Source organism: Scylla paramamosain, chromosome 7, assembly GCF_035594125.1.
Source record: "Scylla paramamosain isolate STU-SP2022 chromosome 7, ASM3559412v1, whole genome shotgun sequence".
Lineage (NCBI taxonomy): Eukaryota > Metazoa > Arthropoda > Malacostraca > Decapoda > Portunidae > Scylla > Scylla paramamosain.
The window spans coordinates 3,195,001-3,215,000 of NC_087157.1; the positions used below are offsets into that span (position 1 = coordinate 3,195,001).

The 20,000-nt window shown below is 42.0% G+C and overlaps 2 protein-coding genes across 12 annotated transcripts in view; one reads left to right on the forward strand and one right to left on the reverse strand.

The window, feature by feature from the left end:
- Positions 1–20,000, forward strand: part of LOC135101919 (cGMP-dependent protein kinase 1-like) — a 169,248-nt gene that overhangs the window by 93,704 nt on the left and 55,544 nt on the right. For 9 of the 11 annotated variants that reach the window (XM_064006289.1, XM_064006279.1, XM_064006284.1 and 6 more), the window contains 2 exons: positions 3,907–4,073; positions 4,849–5,038. In XM_064006289.1, coding sequence (XP_063862359.1) covers positions 3,907–4,073; positions 4,849–5,012 — 331 coding nt within the window. In that variant the 3' untranslated portion in view covers positions 5,013–5,038. Of the gene's footprint in view, positions 1–3,906; positions 4,074–4,848; positions 5,039–20,000 lie in introns of those variants that run through there. The other 2 variants (XM_064006288.1, XM_064006287.1) reach the window with 1 other exon arrangement.
- Positions 5,297–17,675, reverse strand: LOC135101918 (oplophorus-luciferin 2-monooxygenase non-catalytic subunit-like). Its single transcript, XM_064006278.1, has 7 exons — positions 17,540–17,675; positions 15,819–15,995; positions 14,772–14,934; positions 13,343–13,506; positions 12,727–12,863; positions 8,940–9,057; positions 5,297–5,688 (listed from the first exon to the last, which is right to left on the reverse strand). Exons 2-7 carry the CDS (start codon positions 15,990–15,992, stop codon positions 5,590–5,592), a joined length of 855 nt encoding a protein of 284 aa, XP_063862348.1. The 5' UTR covers positions 15,993–15,995; positions 17,540–17,675; the 3' UTR covers positions 5,297–5,589.

The window sequence follows — 20,000 nt, forward strand, 5'->3', positions numbered from 1 at the left end:
TTTGCCGTTTATCATCTCATTTTATTTCCTCAACATTTGTGCTAACTTTCCATTACTCTGTTGTAATTGTGTTCATTTACTGTGTTATTATTTTCTTTTCCATCGGTGTTCCAACTATGATTTTTTTCTTTTTATTATTATTATTATTATTATTTTTTTCGTCACGTTGGTTTTCTTTTTTTTCTTTCATGTTATTTTATTATTTTCCTTCTACTTTGTGTCATCTTCCTGTACTGGTCTCTAATCCTGTCTCCTTAACTTTCAATTATTATTTTCCTTCCTTCCTTTATTTACCTTTTAATTCTGCTTTCGTACTTTTCTATAATTTAGTTCCTTCACCTACTTATAACTGAACACATTTATATTGGTGGCGAAGCGTAAAGTGATTTTTTTTTTACTAGTACATTTATTTCCTATGCTTTGGTATTAACAGCCATGATAATATTCTGATAATGGCCTTCCCTTGCGCTGTACCGACACTAATATCTTCAAAGGCTGGAATACTGAGCCTTGATACTGCTTAGCCACGTACACCAACCCCGCTATACCTTGATATCCATTTCCCTTGCTGCGTAGAAAACCACCCGCCACACCACATGTGTTTTGAAATCCACTCCTTTTCCTTCGTGTCCATCCTTGTATTTTTTGTTTAAAGTCTTCCATATGTAACTTACACGTTCTGCTATATTTCCCTTGCTTTCGTATTCATATTCAATCTCTTAAGTTCATTATTGGCACTTTCCCCCTCCATTCGTTCCTGCTGGTGGTGAAAACTTTCGTTGCGTGCAGTTTTTTTATTCGGTATGCTAGAGGCTGGCTAATATGTAGGTGCCGTGTGGCTGCCTCGGCGGCGCGTAGCACAGATCAAAATACCTAAATATAGTGTCAACAACAAAGAAAATAGATGGCACTGTGATATTTTTCTTTCGCAACAAGAAAGAAAGAAAGGGAGGAATAAAATACAGGAACTGCCACGCATAGACCTGATTTCTTGCAGTTTCACATATTTTAACTTTTTTTTTTTCTTACGTTTAACCCCTTTTCCAAGCTCCCCAAAAAAAGGATATAACAGGAAAAGTATTTATAATAATGAACTTACATATAAGCATGCAACGCAGATCAAGAGAATAATAAGTAACACAAACCATAACAGTGTGCATGTACAGTTTATCTTTTAGAAGGCACGTGTAAGAAAAAAATAAAAATAAATAAATACATAAATAAACAGAATAGAAGGTGAAGGAACTGGTGGTGGTGGTTTCTCGTGCGCGTCTGGTGCATATGGTAGCGACGGAAGTGTTGAAGTACCCAGCGAGTGATAAGCCTGCTGTGGTGCTTGTTTCTGCGGGATGTACTACTTATAAATAGCAGTTGTGGTGGTGGTGGTGGCGGTGTTATCATGTTTGGATGGGTGTCGGTTAATGTTTGTTATTGATATTGGTGTTAGTTTTGTTGATTTTGTTGTTATTGTTACTACTACTACTACTACTACTACTACTACTACTACTACTACTACTACTACTACTACTACTAACAGGGTTGTAACAAGGGGGACGTAAACAAAATTCTCAGGATCAGTAACCAGGAAAGAACGGGTTCAAGATTGAAAAATTTAGGTTTAAAAAAGAGAGAGGAAGAAATTGGTTCTCAGATAGAATGGTAAGTAAATGGAACGGACTCAGTAATCAAGTTGTTAGTGCTAAGACATTAGGGAGCTTTAAGAGAAGATTAGACGGATTTATGGATGGGGATGATAGGTGGAAATAGGTAAGTATATTTCAGACGGGGACTGCCACGTGTAGGCCTGATGGCTTCTTGCAGCTTGCCTTATTTCTTATGTTCTACTACTAGTGCTACTACTACTACTACTACTACTGCTACTACTACTACTACTACTTCTACGTAAATTATTATTTTTTCTATTGCATGATACATGAACAGAAACATCATCACTGGTATTATCATCAACAGCAACAACGGTAATAACAATAACAGCACCAACATCGTTAATATTGTAACCAGCAGCTGGAAAAGTAATCATATTTAGTAGTAGTAGTAGTAGTAGTAGTAGTAGTAGTAGTAGTAGTAGTAGTAGTAGTAGTAGTAGTGTGAGGTCGTATTGTGTTTATTACTATTATGGGTGTGTTTGTTCGTGTGTTCAGTAAGTCATAAATGTTGAAAGCAGGAAAAGTTTGATGAAATGTTTTGAAATTGACTATTTTTTTTCTACTTTGTTTCCTGTTTTTCATGCTTTCGTTTATATCATTGATGTTTTGATTTATTATTGTTTACATTGTTTCATGTACAATATTATTCTAGCTTTCGTAGTTTTCCTTTCCTTATGTTTATATTGTTTTTTTTTTAGACGAGCAATATATATATATATATATATATATATATATATATATATATATATATATATATATATATATATATATATATATATGCCTACGCGTGGCATTCCAGTAAAATGTTCACTCTTACGTAACCTAACTTAACCTAACCCAACATATCATAACCTCCAGATTTTTTTTTTTTTTTTTTTACCAATCATATGATTATTATTACCAAATGAATCCGTACTGACAGTCTAATTAATATCTGTGTGCTCATTGAGGTGTGTATTGGTGTAGTCTGCCCTGAAACTCTCACCACATTTTCTGTCGTGTCTGAGCATCTTTCTTCACAGCTGAGCGCGGCGAGGGGCAACTCAGGTATATTGACTAGGTCGGCGCTATTTGTTGTTGCCTTGATGTAAAGTGGCAGATGACCGTAATGATAATGATTATTTTGGGGGGCAACAGTGACCATTGTGTTTTGTTTTGCTTACTTATTTAGTCTTATTCTACACCAAAACATTTTCCCTTTTTATTGCTATTTTTTTTTTCATCTCTAAATCGGTTAATGAGTATGCACTGGTCATTATGAACAGTTTCTTCATCACTGCGTCACAACAGCCGAAGGAACACCAGACCTGCCTATGCATCACTTGACGTTGTGTGATCACTTTGATATTTTTAGTCATAGTGGAGGATCAAACCACATAGATAACACACAATACTAGCCTTTATACTCTGCCTGTGGTTATCCTTCGTGCCTTTCACTGGCAGGCTTCAGACGATGGTGATGGTGATGATTATGATGGCCTGCTGCGGTTGAGCTTAGCCAAATATTGTGTTGATTTGAGGTTTTGTTTGTTGCACTCAGTTTAAATTATCTTTTTTGTGTCGCTTGAATAGTAGAAATTATTCATAATTCGTGAAATTGTGTTCCATTTGAGAGAGAGAGAGAGAGAGAGAGAGAGAGAGGAGAGAGAGAGAGAGAGAGAGAGAGAGAGAGAGAGAGAGAGAGAGAGAGAATATCCAAGGTTAAGCATCCCATTTTCTCACATGAAACCCGACACGCGCACATTTTCTCTCAGTTTTAGAGGATGAACAGTAGTAATCTTACCTGAGTCGTAATTTAGTTCTAATATCCCACGAATATCATATGTAATAGACGAAATACCATGAGAAAAGTACCCTCGTAAATGTCTCCTGTGCTTTGCTTTTCATTAGGTATTCTTGAAGAGTTCTTGAAAGGAAATTAAACCTAACATTGTGAAAGACCTTCCTTGAATCCACCATTTGTTTACACTCAGCAGGGCACCACTTGAGATAGATGACCTTCGTTTGTTAACTTAATCACAGAGAGAGAGAGAGAGAGAGAGAGAGAGAGAGAGAGAGAGAGAGAGAGAGAGAGAGAGAGAGAGAGAGAGAGAGAGAGAGAGAGAGAGAAATTTGTCACTCTTATCGTAAAAACTCCCTTGAAAACCCTTGTAGCTTCAATTAGAACCTTTTGAAAGTAGTGGAGATGCGGCGCGGAAGTGTTTGATACTTAATCTCACGTCCCTTGCCTTCTCCTCAGATCGAAGGACCTCCTGCGTCAGGCGATCCTGGAGAATGACTTCCTTAAGAACCTGGAGATCGGGCAGGTGAAGGAGATAGTGGAGTCCATGTACAGCGTTACCTACGAGGAGGGCTCCCTTATCATCAAGGAGGGTGACATCGGGTCCATGCTCTACATCATGGAAGGTGAGTACTTTGCCTGCGCCGCCCCTCACCTGTCTCACTCTCACCTGTCTCAATCACACCTGTTTCCACCCTCACCTGGCTCATGCACACCTGTTTCCTCCCTCACTTGGCTCATGTACACCTGTTTCCACCCTCACCAGTCTCATGCACACCTGTTTCCACCCTCACCTTTCTCATGCACACCTGTTTCCTCCCTCACCTGGGTCATGCACACCTGTTTCCACCCTCACGTGGCTCATGCACTCCTGTTTCCACCTACACTTGTCTCATGCTCCTCTGTCTCTATCCACACGTGTTTTCTCCTATACCTGTCTCCTCCACACGTGTTTCCACCCGCACCTGTCTCCTCCACTTTAGTTCATTTATTCTCTCACGCCTTCAACATTTATTTTATTTATTTATTTTTATAGCAAACATCTGCGTAATGATCTCCTTCCAGTCACCATTATTTTCATCACAATCCTCATCTAAATTAGTCCACCACCTCAGTAACACACGCATCTCAAATTCATATTCCTCCTTTATTAATGTAATCCACCTTGCACTCACCGTCACATTCCAGCTTTAGTTTAGTCTGCCCTTTGGTAAGCAGGTTTTCTTTTTCTACTCCCTCCCATTGTGTCGTACCGGACAGACAGAAATAGGGGCACAAAAAGGTGATAAATAAATGGCATGGAGTAACGGTGAGGAAGGAATTATCTTTTTTTTTCTTTTTCATCGCATTTGTTTGTTGATATTTATTTATTTTTTCTCCTTTACTTGGTCTCGGTTTCAGCTGCGGCCCTGAGTCTCCCCTCTTCCCTTCCCTGCCACCCTGCTCCCCTCCCTTCCCTCCCTTGTTTACCCTTGTCTTCCTTCTGTCTTCCCTCTGCCTCCCTTGTGCTCTCGACTTCCCTGCTTATTTGTTCTTTCCAAAACGTTTTGAGTGAAGTCACATAGTCTCTCTCTCTCTCTCTCTCTCTCTCTCTCTCCTCTCTCCTCTCTCTCTCTCTCTCCTCTCTCTCTCTCTCTCTCCTCTCTCTCTCTGGTAATCCCTTTCGCTGTAAAATTCTCGCTAATTTGTTGGTACTTGAGGTAAATACACATATACCAGCATTTTTTTCGTATTCAAATTTATTTCCATCCTCTTCAGCACATTTTTTTTTTCTCTCCAAACAATACGAACTTAAAAGAAAAAAAAAAAAAACCAATATAACTAATGTGCTGACGCATATTTTTTTAAAACTTTGTGGATGTATGTATGTAGATAAACCTCGATAATTAGCTCTCCTTATTTCGCGCGCGTGTTTCTGTGTGTGTGTGTGTGTGTGTGTGTGTGTGTGTGTGTGTGTGTGTGTGTGTGTGTGTGTGTCACTCAAACGGCATTAGGCACTCATGGTACACCTAACACGAGTCGAAGAATCCAGGGGGCAGATCGGCCAGACCAACGCCGTTTCACGTCGCCATTGGTACAGACGGCGTTTCTTGACGAAGGGCAGCAGGGTCTCGTCCGTCGCCACCCCACTTCATGCCGCAGTCACACTCCAGCGGGGTTGTTGGTGAGGTCGACGTAGTGGGCGAGGGAGCCAGCTGCCTCCGAGGCCTTCATGTGCTCCAGAATGGGTCTGAAGGTGGCCTGAGGGAATAGTGAGGTGTTAGGAGGTGACCAAAGATAGAGAAAGGGGAGGGGAGAAGTAAGTGCATAAGGCAAAGAAAAGAAAGGAAATGTAGGGAAAAGAAGAGATAGATAACGAAAACAAACAAGAATTTACCACAGTACAATAGAACGACTCAAAGAAAAGTAAAAACAAGTACATGACACAAAGAAAAAAAAACATAGATAGGAAAAGTGTATATCATGAAAACAAATAACAAATGATAACAATAAAGGAACATAAAGCTTCTGAAAGGACCTTAAAGTCTCCTAGAGGTGTAATTACGAAGGAAGACACGTGGGAAGGACCAGCAGCTAGAATTCCCACGGTGTGTAGGGGCAACATTTTACCATCCCTTTAAAGAGAGGGAGCTGCACCCCTCACCTGTCCGGGGCCTCGCTCAGGTGGTGAAGGGGAGGAAATGCACGTAATTGGAGAAACGAGACAACGATTGTGGGAAACTTAGATACACGTGACTCTTTTACCCCCAATTGCTGTGGCAAGGGAAGAAATTTAAGTGACAGAAGAATACAAAAGGTAAAGAAGAGGGAGATAAATGATGAAAAAAAAAGAGAATAAGCAAGGGATAAAAAATATATAGGAGAACGGTGATAAAAATGCAAGGAATGAATAGGAAATAGGACAGGAGAAATGAGAGAAAAAAGGGATGAAAAGAGAGAAATTGTGGAAAAAAAAAACAGAATAAGGGGCAGAAAAAGGAGACAAAATGATGATATGGACAAAAAATAAGAAGTACGAGTAAAAATGCAAGGGATAAAAAGGAAATAAGACAGAAGAGATGAGAGAAGCGGGAAAAGAGAAAGAAAATATGAGGAAAAAAAAGAGAGAAAAGAAAAGGAAACACCGGGGAAAATATGAGAAATGAAAGAAAGGAAAAAGGTAGTAGAACACAAAGAAAGGATGAGTGGGCGAAGTCATATCAGGGAAAAAAAAAACAAAAAAAAATCATAAATAAAAATGATGAAGGAAAAAAAGGAAAATAAGCGATGGAAGGGAGGAATAGCAAAGTAGAAGAAAGCGATTTCCCCCCCCCCCCGTCCTTCTGTCAATTCTTATTTCATATCACAGGAATTCATGTGGAAGAATGATTTGGGTCGTTGTTAAATTTTGCGCTTTTCTCTTTTCTTCTTTTTTTTTCTCTCTCTTTCCTGTTATTAGATCCATTCGTTCAAGTAGCATTCCGGGTGTAGGTAGTATGAAATCTCTCTCTCTCTCTCTCTCTCTCTCTCTCTCTCTCTCTCTCTCTCTCTCTCTCTCTCTCTCTCTCTCTCTCTCTCTGATGCGAAAAATTGCTAGTGCAAGTCACTTTTGGAATGCAACATCCTTAAATACGCAAGCTTATTCCTGTGTGTGTGTGTGTGTGTGTGTGTGTGTGAGTGAGTGTGTGTGTGAGTGAGTGAGTGTGACTGTACACTGATACATCTACTCAAGGCTGACAAACTGCACTCATAGACGCACAAGTGGCATATATGTTACCACGTGTATGAAAGATTATGCAAAGTAGAGTCGTGTTGTCTCACTCGCGCTGGGGAAAAAAAGGAAAGGAGGGAAACTGAGAGACAAGACAAAGGGATCGTATTGCTTAGACATTTGTGTGTGTGCTATTTAAACCACTTCTAACGCGCCCTAGTAGAAGTTACCGTGTTTTTTAAGGGTGTTTTTTTTTTTTTTTTTTTTTTTTATTAATGGTAGTTTAAATGTTTCTGTTTTTTTCTGTAGTTTTAAATGTTTCTGAAAGGTAGTTTCTGCATTTCTAAGTAACGAAGGCACTCAATTATGCAACTATGTGATCTTTGAAAATCGTTTTTAAGGGTGTTTTCATGCTCCCAGTGATAGGATAACAAGCACTCATCATTCCTAGTAGTAAATACCCCCATAATAATGCAACTAATCATCTCTCTCTGGTCTTTGAAAATAGTTTTTAAGGATGATTTCATGACAGTTTAGCAAGCACATTCTACATTCCCAATAATAAGCATTCATAACCATCAACTCATCATCTCTGTAATCTTTGAAAATAATTATAGAGGGTGCTGTCATTCTCCTAGTGATAGTTTACCAAAACATTCTCCATTTCCAGTAACAAATACACTGATAACCGAGCCATCATCTTTGTGGTGTCTGAAAATAATCCTGATGAGAGAAGAAATCTTTTATGAGCGTGGGTCAAGAGGTGACTGGGAGGAGGAGGGGCGGAGGGAGCAGCGGCGGGGCGGTGCATGTGTATCCTTCATGCCCGCAGCTACTAGTGGTCTTTTCCACCTTGACCTTTCACTACTCTGCCGAATCAGAAACTTAGGAGGGTTTAAAATTTTGAAATCGAATCCTTCAGGGCGTGCAGAAGGAGAAAAAAAAAGTTGATTGTGTCCTAGAGAGAGAGAGAGAGAGAGAGAGAGAGAGAGAGAGAGGAGAGAGAGAGAGAGAGAGAGAGAGAGAGAGAGAGAGAGAGGGCGGGGGGGTAACGGCCAAACTTAACGCAGTAACACAAAGAGAAAGGAAAGATTTGGATTTTAGTACGTAGGTTTATACATGGTGTGTTGTGTGTGTGTGTGTGTGTTTGTGTGTGTGTGTGTTCGCAGGGCGTGTACATGCATTGAACTTTTTCGTGAGGGTGAGGTGAGGACAAAGCGTGAGAGTGTTGGGTATTGTGTGTGTGTGTGTGTGTGTGTGTGTGTGTGTGTCAGGGTGAAGGGGGGGACTGAAAGTAAAAGTGTACTGGCAAGGACAGTGCTGGGGACTCTGGGGAAGGGAGGGCGGGTAGCTAGGTAATAGTGTATGTTGGGTGTTGGGGTATCAGGAGTATGAGGGTGTATTAAGTTAGGTTAGGTTAGGGTTAGTTCGGTTTTGGTTTGTTTAGGTTCGGTTAGGTTAGGTTAGCGAGAGTTATATATATGTTGGGTGAAATATTTTGAGTCCTAGTGCACATGACGGTAAAGGACACTTGTGTTTTAAGCCGGAGATCAAGAAAGTGGAGGTGTTAGGGTAAGTACGCAGGATGTGTTGATGCGTTAGGGATGAATTATGTTAGGGTGAGAGTAGAGGATGTGATGGCATGTTAGGATATGGAGGAAGGATGTAAGGGTGTGTAAAGGTGAAAAGGATCCAGAACGTGTGTTAGGCTGAGGATAAGGGATGCTTGTATTAAGGTGAGATTGCGTGTTAGGGTGAGGATGGAGGATGAGGCAGCGTGTGAGGACGTCTCGATGCTCACCTCCGGGATGGACGTCATCTTGTTGTGGTTAAGGAACACGCCGGACGGCAGGCTACCCTGGAAGGCAGTGGGGCTGATGTCGTTGATCTGACACCCGTCCAGGTACACCACCCACGGCCTGCAACACCACGAGGAGGCTGTCACGAGCACCAATGCAACACTCACTCACACCTGCGCACCACATATCACACCTGTCACAACACCATTCTTTCCACCGCCTCACACCACACACACCTGCACACCACATACCACACCTGTCTCAATACCCTCCACTTACCACACATCTCACCGCTTCACACCCTCAACGCCACTCACTGCACGCTGCCGACACCACTCCCATCCACATAAAAAAAATCAATCATTCTGTGTCATATTTTGGCTTTAAAGTTGACGAGAAGCATAAATATTTTAGAAGCTGAAATTTACTAGTGATATACCGAGAGAGAGAGAGAGAGAGAGAGAGAGAGAGAGAGGAGAGGAGAGAGAGAGAGAGAGAGAGAGAGAGAGAGAGAGAGAGAGAGCTCAACGTCTTTGTTCCATATTCTAATTTTTATTTCCCATTGAATTGAGTTTCTTTGGGGCTCAGCCTTCATGGAGTGACTGCTGCGGCATGCCGGGAAAAACAACGCATTGATTCTGATTCATATGATACGTACATTTGGATATGCATGCCGTATATTTTCCCTTTTTTTTTTTTTCGTTTCACCCCAGAACTTTGAAAATATTTAGCGGAGTGCAAGGCTGGGTCGGAGTGGCGGCAGGGAGTGTGACTTGCAAAGGGAGGGAGAGAGACAAGGCTCCGTTAGTCACTGTTCACATTGTTTCTTGGCTCGTTTTGTCTCGCCGTGTCGAGCGTCGAGGCAACAAGGCGATGGCAGCTTTTGTTTCCATTATTCAAACGTACATGTCTGGTATATTCCATAAACCAATTTGTTTTTCTGAATATTGAAAACGTATGTTACTGTTGACATCGTTCCTTGCCTCGCTGGTGTGGGCGGGGAGGCGGCAGGGCGGCGGCTGGCTCTTTTTCTCTACATAGTCTTCAATCTTATATCTTTGATCTAATTCCTAACCGTTTTGTTCTTTTGAATTATAAACATTCTTGACTTATGCAACGCCGCCAGACAGACGTGCCCGCCTTCACGTTCCCTCCCCGAGCAGCGGCTATTGCAATTTTCACTCGTTCAGTAAGGTTGTGTAAAGGCAGTCAATCCTCATCATTCCACCTCAACGGCTTACTCACGCGCCCCTCACACACACGCTCTCTCTCTCTCTCTCTCTCTCTCTCTCTCTCTCTCTCTCTCTCTCTCTCTCTCTCTCTCTCTCTCTCTCTCTCTCTCTCTCTCTCCATCGAGTGACTCACCGCCACTCTGACCCACCAACCCACTAAATCCCACACCCACACTCACAAGAACGTGGGTGCAAAGGGCTCACGTGCATCCCGTCACACACACACACACACACACACACACACACACACACACACACACACACACACACACACACACACACACACACACACACACATTTCATCTTGTACCCGTGACTATCTGAACTGGAGCGAAAATGTTTAATCGCTTCAGTTACAAATACGCAGCGGAAAACACATACAGAAAGAAATATTCCCTGATTTTTCTTCGTAATTTGCCGCCAGTTTTCCGAACAATAACGTTACGGGATTGACTAACTCCGACCTCAGGCAACATTCTCCTCCTTCACCTCCTCCTTCAGCGCCTTGCATCACCCCGCCCCGTTGCCTGGTGACTGCAAGATCAGCTCCGTCACCTTCTCTCTCTCTCTCTCTCTCTCTCTCTCTCTCTCTCTCTCTCTCTCTCTCTCTCTCTCTCTCTCTCTCTCTCTCTCTCTCTCTCTCTCTCTCTCTCTCTCTCTCTCTCTCTCTCCCTACCTACCTACCTTCACCTTCCCTCCCTCACCTCCCCTGTCTCCCTCTATTACCTCACCTGTATCCTTCCTTCCCCTGCTTGTACCTCCCTTCTCACCTGCCTCCTTCTTTCCCCCTATCTCCTTCCGCCGCTGGCATCCGTCCACATAACACGGCTTGTCTTCGTTACGGACACAAGGACTGCCTTAACGGTGCCTATGTTCCACTCTGATACATTTCCAAGTGGATCGTGTCTCTCCATCCTTCCATTCCTACCCTAGCCCACTTCTGACTCACTCTCTGACTTCACTCTCACATTTTCTTTCGTTTTCCATTTTCATCAGCTTTTCCCGTATTCCGTTCCACCTTCCCTGCTTCCTCTTCTCTCTCCCCTCTCTTTCTAGTTCACGTTTCTGTTTCTTTCAATTGTCAGTCTTTTGCCTATCTCTCTTTTTTTCCCCCTATTTCATCCTTTAACAAAAAAATAACTTCATTGATGATATTATTAGCTATTCGTAATGTGTGGCTGCAAAGGGTCGAATGAAAAGAAAACAAGATAGGGGGAAAAAAATGACACGAGAGATCACAGTGAAAGGATGAAATGGAGAGAAAGTAAAAAAAAAAAAATGCAACAGGGAAACGAACCATCACTTCAGCAGACGGACGGACAGACAGACAGGCAGGCAGCGAAACAGACAGACAGCCGGTCGCACATGACAGAGGCCAAACATTTTGAAGAGAACCCTAGAAAGTAAAAATGCGATCACACGAAGAAGGACGGCTTGACAATAATAATAAAAAAAAAAAAAAGAAAAAGCAAAAACGACTGTCATACAAGAGGATCAAAGAACACACACACACACACACACACACACACACACACACACACACACACACACACACACACACACACACACACACACACACACACACACACACACACACACACACACGGGCAGGACAGAGGGCAGACAGGCGGGTGACTGGACACACACGCCCCGAGGGAAGCTACGTAGACCGTCTGGGATAATTGGCGGTGTACTAAGGGCACCACACCAACCTCCTCCCGACCTTGCCACGTCCTCCAGTCTGGCCCGCCGCGGAAGGGTGAAGGTGAGAGAAAGGGAGGGAAAAGTACGCAGCCTTGAGGGAGAAAGTTCGAGCAGGACAAACGCAAGGAGGAACGGGAGGGAGGAGGGAAGGTCGAGGAGGTGCAGGAGAGGAGGTATTAAGTGTAGGGGGAGGGAAGGGAGGGAAATATAAGGGAGGAGTGGTGAAGAACAGGTGTTAGTAATAGTTATCCTTCTTTTCCTCCTCCTCCTTTTACTCCTCCTCCTCGTCATGACGGCCAGGTGGGCAGGTGAATAGGGTATAATTGAAGGCACGAAATGGAGTGACGTTATTGAAGAGCACAACGGTATCATTGAGGGCGTTAGATTAGATGACGTCTTTTGAAGAACCCAACCAACCCATCGCCTCTTCAGATGAAAGGAAGTGGCATAACAAAAAAAAAAAAAAAAAAAAAAAGAGCGTGACGCGAAACGTTCCAACTGACAGATGCTGACCAGACCGTTGCGAATAGATCAATTAAACGCTGTGTATCGAAATAAAAAAGGAGAAATAAAAGGGTGATTAAAAAAAAGAAAAATAAGGGAGAAAATTTATCTCATAGCACGAATAACAGAAGAAAAGGAAGAACAAATAAAAAAAATATGGAAAATATAAAAAGACAATATTTATGAATAAACAAAGCAAAATGACGGTAAATTAGAGCAGAGAGAGAGAGAGAGAGAGAGAGAGAGAGAGAGAGAGAGAGAGAGAGAGAGAGAGAGAGAGAGAGAGAGAGGGAGGTTCGCAAAAGACTCATAAGCAGCATCCAAGCACAGACAGACGAGCATGACTCACTCGGAGGTGGAGGCTGCGAGGCTGCCGTCTGGGAGGGAGGTGAGGGGGTTGTTCTGCAGGTCGAGGCGGGTCAGGCGGGGCATATCAGCCACGGCGTTCTTCTCGATGGTCTTCACTTGCCCGTTGGTCACGGAAACCTGTGGAAGGCGCCCGACGTGGTAACAGCGAGGGTGGCAATAGACATTTTTGTGGCCCATTAGCGAGAGAGAGAGAGAGAGAGAGAGAGAGAGAGAGAGAGAGAGAGAGAGAGAGAGAGAGAGAGAGAGAGAGAGAGAGAGAGAGAGAGAGAGAGAGAGAGAGAGAGAAGTTTAACACACGTAGGCAGTATGAAAGCAAAACAAAGTAAAGGAAGAGGATGGGAATTAAGATAAAATCGAAGTGACGAGGAAACAAAGAAAAATATTTATAAAGGAAGAGGCTGGGAGTCATTTCCTCTTTACTTTGTGATTACTTATATAAAAATGACGTCTTATGAGAGGGAGAGAGAGAGAGAGAGAGAGAGAGAGAGAGAGAGAGAGAGAGAGAGAGAGAGAGAGAGAGAGAGAGAGAGAGAGAGAGAGAGAGAGGCAGTAACATAAATCAGAGTAAATGCTGTGCTGAACCTTGAGAGTTTCACCTGAGTGAGGTTGGGTGCGGCGCCGACGTGGGTGAGGGTGTCGATCTTGGTGTGGGTGAGGTCCACCTTGTACAGGGAGATCAGGCTGGCCAGGGAGTCGAAGGGGAAGGAGGTGAGCTTGATGGCGTCGGCGATGGTCAGCTCCAGCATGCTCACCTCGTTGCCTGCGGAGTGGTTTGGTACAGTAGGTGACAAAGAAGAAAGGAAAGCTAGTTAAGTTTATTTTTATCTGTTCATTTATCATTGTTGTTATTTTCATAGTTAAGTGGTGACGTTCCTTTGGATTAAGGTAAATGGTGTAAAAATGTCATATTAGTAAGACGAAGATAATATTTTCAGTTTTAAGTAACAAAAGACGAAGAAAAATTAAAGTTCCGGGTTATTTGTGGTATTGAAGTGACACGTGCGTTGAATGAAGGAAAATATTATGTAATTTTCACGTGAAGGAGACGAACATAATGAACACAGTATGGATATGGCTGATAAGTATACAGGCATGTGTGTTTTATAAAGAGACTGCTGCGAATGTGTTTGGCGTCTTCTTTCAGCTTCCCTTATATTCCCAAATACAAGAGCGCAACTAACGAACAGTTACGAATACACTAGGAAGCAGTTCGGAAGAAATCGAAAACTCTTCTTGTACTTATCGATGAAACTGTAAATTATTCAGAACTCCGGGGACATAAATTGAAAAAACCTTATAAATACAAGACCACAAATTAATATATGAACGGTTCAGGTGACATTAGAAAACAGTTAAGAAGAAAAAAATAAAACTATCCATATACTTATCAATAAAACTAAATTATTCAAGTACTTCCCCGATTGAAAGGAACTGATGAGATTAATAGCCTCGTGCCTCCACCCTGCTTAACATAAGTGTGCTGGCGCTTCCCAAACACGCGTGCGGTGCTCTATATAGGGGCGGCCAAGGCTCCCCGTGTGTAAGGTCAGCCATCGTGGGGGAGGGGAAAAAAGGAAACCCGAGGCGGTGCAGACAGTAACGAAATTCAAAACATGAAATATCAGTTTTAGTTAAGGTGTTTTTGGGAGAGAGAGAGAGAGAGAGAGAGAGAGAGAGAGAGAGAGAGAGAGAGAGAGAGAGAGAGAGAGAGAGAGAGAGAGAGAGAGACGCCACTTATCTCCATTTGAGCGGATTTTCCATTAAAAATTTAAAAATGCTGAATGAAATAAATTGATGCTGACTGACTCTCTCTCTCTCTCTCTCTCTCTCTCTCTCTCTCTCTCTCTCTCTCTCTCTCTCTCTCTCTCTCTCTCTCTCTCTCTCAATCATAACGGATTCAGAGTTCAAGGAGGAGGCAACCCAGAAAGAGAGAGAGAGAGAGAGAGAGAGAGAGAGAGAGAGAGAGAGAGAGAGAGAGAGAGAGAGAGAGAGAGAGAGAGAGAGAGAGAGAAAGGAGCACCATACCAGTAAACGCCGCTGGATCCACGCTGGTAATATCTGTCTGTCCGAACCACACAAACATGAAGGTGGTGGAACCGAATACATTGGCCGGGATCTTCTCAAGGGTGCACCGGCCACTCAGCTTGACGATTTGGAAGAACTGGAACTGCGGGTTGGGCATGTCGTTCTGCGGGGTTGGGAGAAGGGGAGTATGTAGGCGTGAGTGAAGGAATGCTGAACGGGAAGACAAGGGGAAGGGAAAGGTGTGACATGTATAGAAATGATCAAATAAGAAAGAATGTTGTAAAATAGAGGAAAGGATATATATATTTTTTTTTGTGTAAAGCTGATGGAAGGGAAAATAAAAAGGATAGTAATTGAAATACAAGTGAAAATAAACTAGGTAAGGGATTTGTAGGTGTAGTGAAGTGTATATATATTAATATACGAGTATTGTCTGTCTGTATATATAACTGGATTTAGGTTTTGAGGTTGTGTATGCTTGTTGTTGTTTTCTTTGTTAATCCATGAAAATTTTGTGTGTGTGTAATGTGCCAGTTGATTATCATCAGACTGTGGTGATGGTGGTTGTCAGAATGTTGTTCTGAGGTTTTTGTGTCGCTTGAAATGCCTCCTGCTTGTGGTGTGGTCATAGTACAAGTTTACGTAAAGTTCCCCCCTGTTATTTCCATCTTTCGTTCAATATTTGAGTTTTTTTTTTTTTCGGTCGTGTTATGGTCCCAGGCCCTCATCTTTAATTTATGTGATGTGGTGCTTCCCCTTCAACTCGCCTCCCAGTACCAAGGCACAACTTTTCTGTCACACGAGTATTGCTTTTATCCACTTCTGTCCTCCCTTCCTCCCTCACTACTGCCTGATATACATTCTCGCTTTTATCCACTATTGATGCTGCTGCTGTTGTTACTACTACTACTACTACTACTACTACTACTACTACTACTACTACTACTGCCATCCTTTTCTTATTGCCACACTTATCATTCCCTAACCTCACCCTTACCAACTATCACCACCACCACCACTACCCTCCCTTCACCCGTCACCACTCACCGCAAACACATTCTGGAGCTGGCTGGAGGAGGTGACTCTGCTGCACTCCATGGTCCTGCCCGGCATCTCCTCCCGACACGTGCAGGGAGAAATGACAGATGACGAGGGACACTTCGCCCTTACTCCCGCACACATCACCGCCGCCACCACCACCACGACCCACTTGCCGATCATCCTCTGCTGGGAAAAGAGGGAAATTATGTTGTTTAGGGATGTGTGTGTGGTGTTTTGTTGGGTTATCAGGGGGGAAAGGGGATAAGAGATATAATTGGTGGTGCATGTGGTGTTTATTGGGGTTATTGTGGGGACGTAAGTGAGTGGTAGAAGTGTGGGTTGGGATAAGTTAATCTGCTCGGTTATTTAAGGTATTAGTTTTGTTTTATTCAAGATTTCTTTATGAGGATTACGTTAAAGTTAGGATATTTATGTATTTTTTTTTCCTTTTCTTACGATGAATGTGTTGGAAACGATCTCTAGTTATTCATCTTATATTCTGACTAACAACTGTCGACTCCATGATGTGAATGATTTGGGTTCACTGACAGAAGTGTACTGAATTTTTTTCTTTGGAATATTAAGTTTATTTTCTTTTATATTGCCATTACTGTATTTTTGTGCTTCATTATTATCATTATTAGATTTGAACAGAGCGTTTTATTTTGTATCAACTTCTTTCCTTTTGTATTCATGCTATAGGGAGCGTTTTTCTTCATTCTTCCAACCTCTCCTTTCTTTTACTTTTTTATCAACCTGTGTGTGTGCAGTTTTAAATCCTCGTCCTGCTTCGGGTGAATAAGAAATGTTTCCTAGTTTTTCATTCTCGTACTTCACGGCAGCCACGATGTAAATTTTTAATCCCTGTCGTGGCACGGATAAATACGTGATGAAAGGTGGAAATGTTAGGACGAGGTCGTGGAGTGGAGAGGGGAGAGGAGAGAAATCCTGCCCTTAATGTCATCCTGTCAAACAAGTAACGAGAAGCCTGGAGGAAAGTATATAATATTAAAGAAACCCCTGACCCTTTATCCCGGATCGTGTAGAAGACTTGGGAGAAAATGTTAAAAGACTAAAGAAGATACATAAAAAAAAGGAAAAAATGTACGCTGTTGCTGAGGGAAAATCAAACCATTGGGAAGAAAGTGAACATGAATAAATAACTGATTTCCATAAATATTTTACGTGAGGGAAGGAAGGAAGGAAAGCGTGAAAGTGAAAGGTCGTCAGGCTGAACCATAACATTCACCTTATGTAAATTTCCGTTGCAGGGGAAGAAAATGTGATTCCCTTCGTGATTCCCTTTGCCAACTGTCAACTTAGATACAACTTGCTGATCTAGGACAAGTCTTCCAGTATTGCACAATGGATATGGAAATGCAGTGCCTCGTAATGGAAACAATGAGCTTTCTCTGTAATCGTTTAAGCCTTTGACTGTTAAAAGAAGTATGCCACAATGTTTTATTTCAGTATCTCCTGACGATTTAATTCAACAGAAAACGTAACTTCAACCACGAAAAGATTTTAACTACTTAATTGGGTCATTTGCTTATACTCCAAACCTCCATCAAATCACTTTAGCATTAAGCCTAAGGAAAATTAACAAAAAAATATATATAATGAATCGGAAAATACAAAACTAAGAGATTAAAGTGAAATAAACTCAATTTTTAGAATATTCGATTTTCCGGTAGTGTATTTTTAAAAGCCTAGCAGGTGTTACTCACGAAGCTACTGCCGAAGGGGACGAGCACCAACGATTTGTGTGGGGATAAGGACGACGCGGCGGGCTTATATCTCCTGACGGAAAGCTGACACCCCCCGGGGAAGCCTAAGCTGATACCTGCTGACTCTATCCCTGACAACCACCCCCCTTTCTTTCTTTCTCTCTCTCTCTCTCTCTCTCTCTCTCTCTCTCTCTCTCTCTCTCTCTCTCTCTCTCTCTCTCTCTCTCTCTCTCTCTCTCTCTCTACACTTTTTTTCTGTACCTTTTATTTTTTTCTGTGTTTTCCGGCGTTTCGTTTCTCTTCCTCCCTCCATTCGTACCTTCCCTCTTGTTACCCTCCCTCCTCTCCCTCCTCTCCCACCCTCTTCTCCTCTCCCTCCCTCCCTGTACCTCCTAATGTATTCCTTATCGCATACCCAACATCTGCAATTACCCACACCCTGCGCCCCCTTCCACTCAACTGCACTTGCATGCACCCAAACGATCCCACGCACACACGCAGGCACACACACACACACACACACACACACACACACACACACACACACACACACACACACACACACACACACACACACACACACACACACACACACGTAAGAGAAACTCACAACAAGCAAGTATCTTCACATAGATACGAGTATGATAACTTTATTAAACAAGTGGTCCTTTTGCCGCTTTTGAAAATGACGCGATATTAGAGTCAGTGAAAATAAAATGATAGTAACACAGTAATAAAGAGGAAAATTTAACGCTTATGCACATGTGTAGATTTATATTTTGTTTATATTTTGCATGCAAGCCCCCAGTCACAAAGCTGTAGGGTAGTTCCGTCCTGTTAGGTCGTTTACATGACTTCTACTGCGTCGCCGCTATAAATTACGCACATAGTTCGCTTTCTTTGTCACAATCTGCCTCCTCCTCCTCCTCCTCCTCCTTCTCCTCCTCTTCCTTTCTCACGGGAAGGTATTGGGCGGAGGCCTGTGTAATTAATAATCGGCTGTGTTGCGTGTCGAGAGTAATTTGCATCCATCCATTAATTTCTCGAGGAGTCAAGCAGTCAGGAGGTGACCAGGCCAGGGAGGCTGTGAGGCTTGTTTAGTATAGGGAGGAAAAGGTAACTGAGGATTTGAAAGAGTGGAAAAAAAAAAAAAAAAAAGAAAAAGAAAAAAAAATAAAATAAATAAATAAATAAATAAATACATATATATATATATATATATATATATATATATATATATATATATATATATATATATATATATATATATATATATATATATATATATATATATATATATATATATATATATATATATATATATATATATATATATGAACAGGAAAATTAAATGGTGTGAAGAGAAATATATTCAAGGATTTTGAAATGCTAAAAGGAACAGCATGATCCAGTGGAATGCGTTAATAAGAATGTTGAAAAAAAAAATCTATTTGTTGGAAATGTAACAAAGGTGAGAAGCAGCACAAGAATAAAGTTAAAAAGAGCACGACACGTATTTTTCTTGAGTAATTTTAAATAGAGTGGTTGTTAAAATGATCGGAAGAGTTCATGTTATAAGACGTGACAGACTGAAGAATGTATGATGTGCTGGCACTGTGAGGCGAGACAGAGTGTGAGGAAGAGCCAAGATGTAATAGGCTGGAAGAAGATTGACAAGTGAAAAGTGGAGAAATATTGGTAACTGGATCTTCATGATTTTAAAAGGAGAGTAGAAACCGAATAACGAAAATAAAGAAAGAAAACTGAAGAGAAGAAGAATGTTACAGGGTTGCAGGGTTGTCCTAGGAAGGCAAAAGGGGACGGGGGAAAGGTGAAGGGTTTCTTGTCTAGGGGAAGGGAGGAAGGACAGGTGAGAAGAAGGGAAAGAGGAAATGGTGTTGAGAATATGGCTGCCAAGGCATTGCAATAGGAAGGTTTTGTAGCGTTTAATGGAGGGAGATTGGTGAGGAATAATTGTATGGAGAGAGAAATATAGGCAGGAGTAGAGGGTGGTGGTGGTGGTGGTGGTGATGGTGGTGGTGGTGGTGGTGGTGGTGATGATGATGGTGGTGATGATGGTGGAGAGGGATGGTGATTAGTTTTATAGGCAGGTCAGAAAGGCTGATGATAATTCTCTCTCTCTCTCTCTCTCTCTCTCTCTCTCTCTCTCTCTCTCTCTCTCTCTCTCTCTCTCTCTCTCTCTCTCTCTCTCTCTCTCTCTCTCTCTCTCTCAATTCGTTTATTTTCAAATTTTTAAGATCTCAATTTTTTTTTCCAGTTTGCTTCTCCCACTTTTTTATTTATTTTTTTTATTTTCCTCAATGATCACCTTTACCACCATCACAACCACCATCACAACCACCATTATTAACGTTATAGCTATCATCATCACATCACATCACATCACGTCACCACCACCACCACCATCACATCACGTCACCACCACCACCATCATCACATC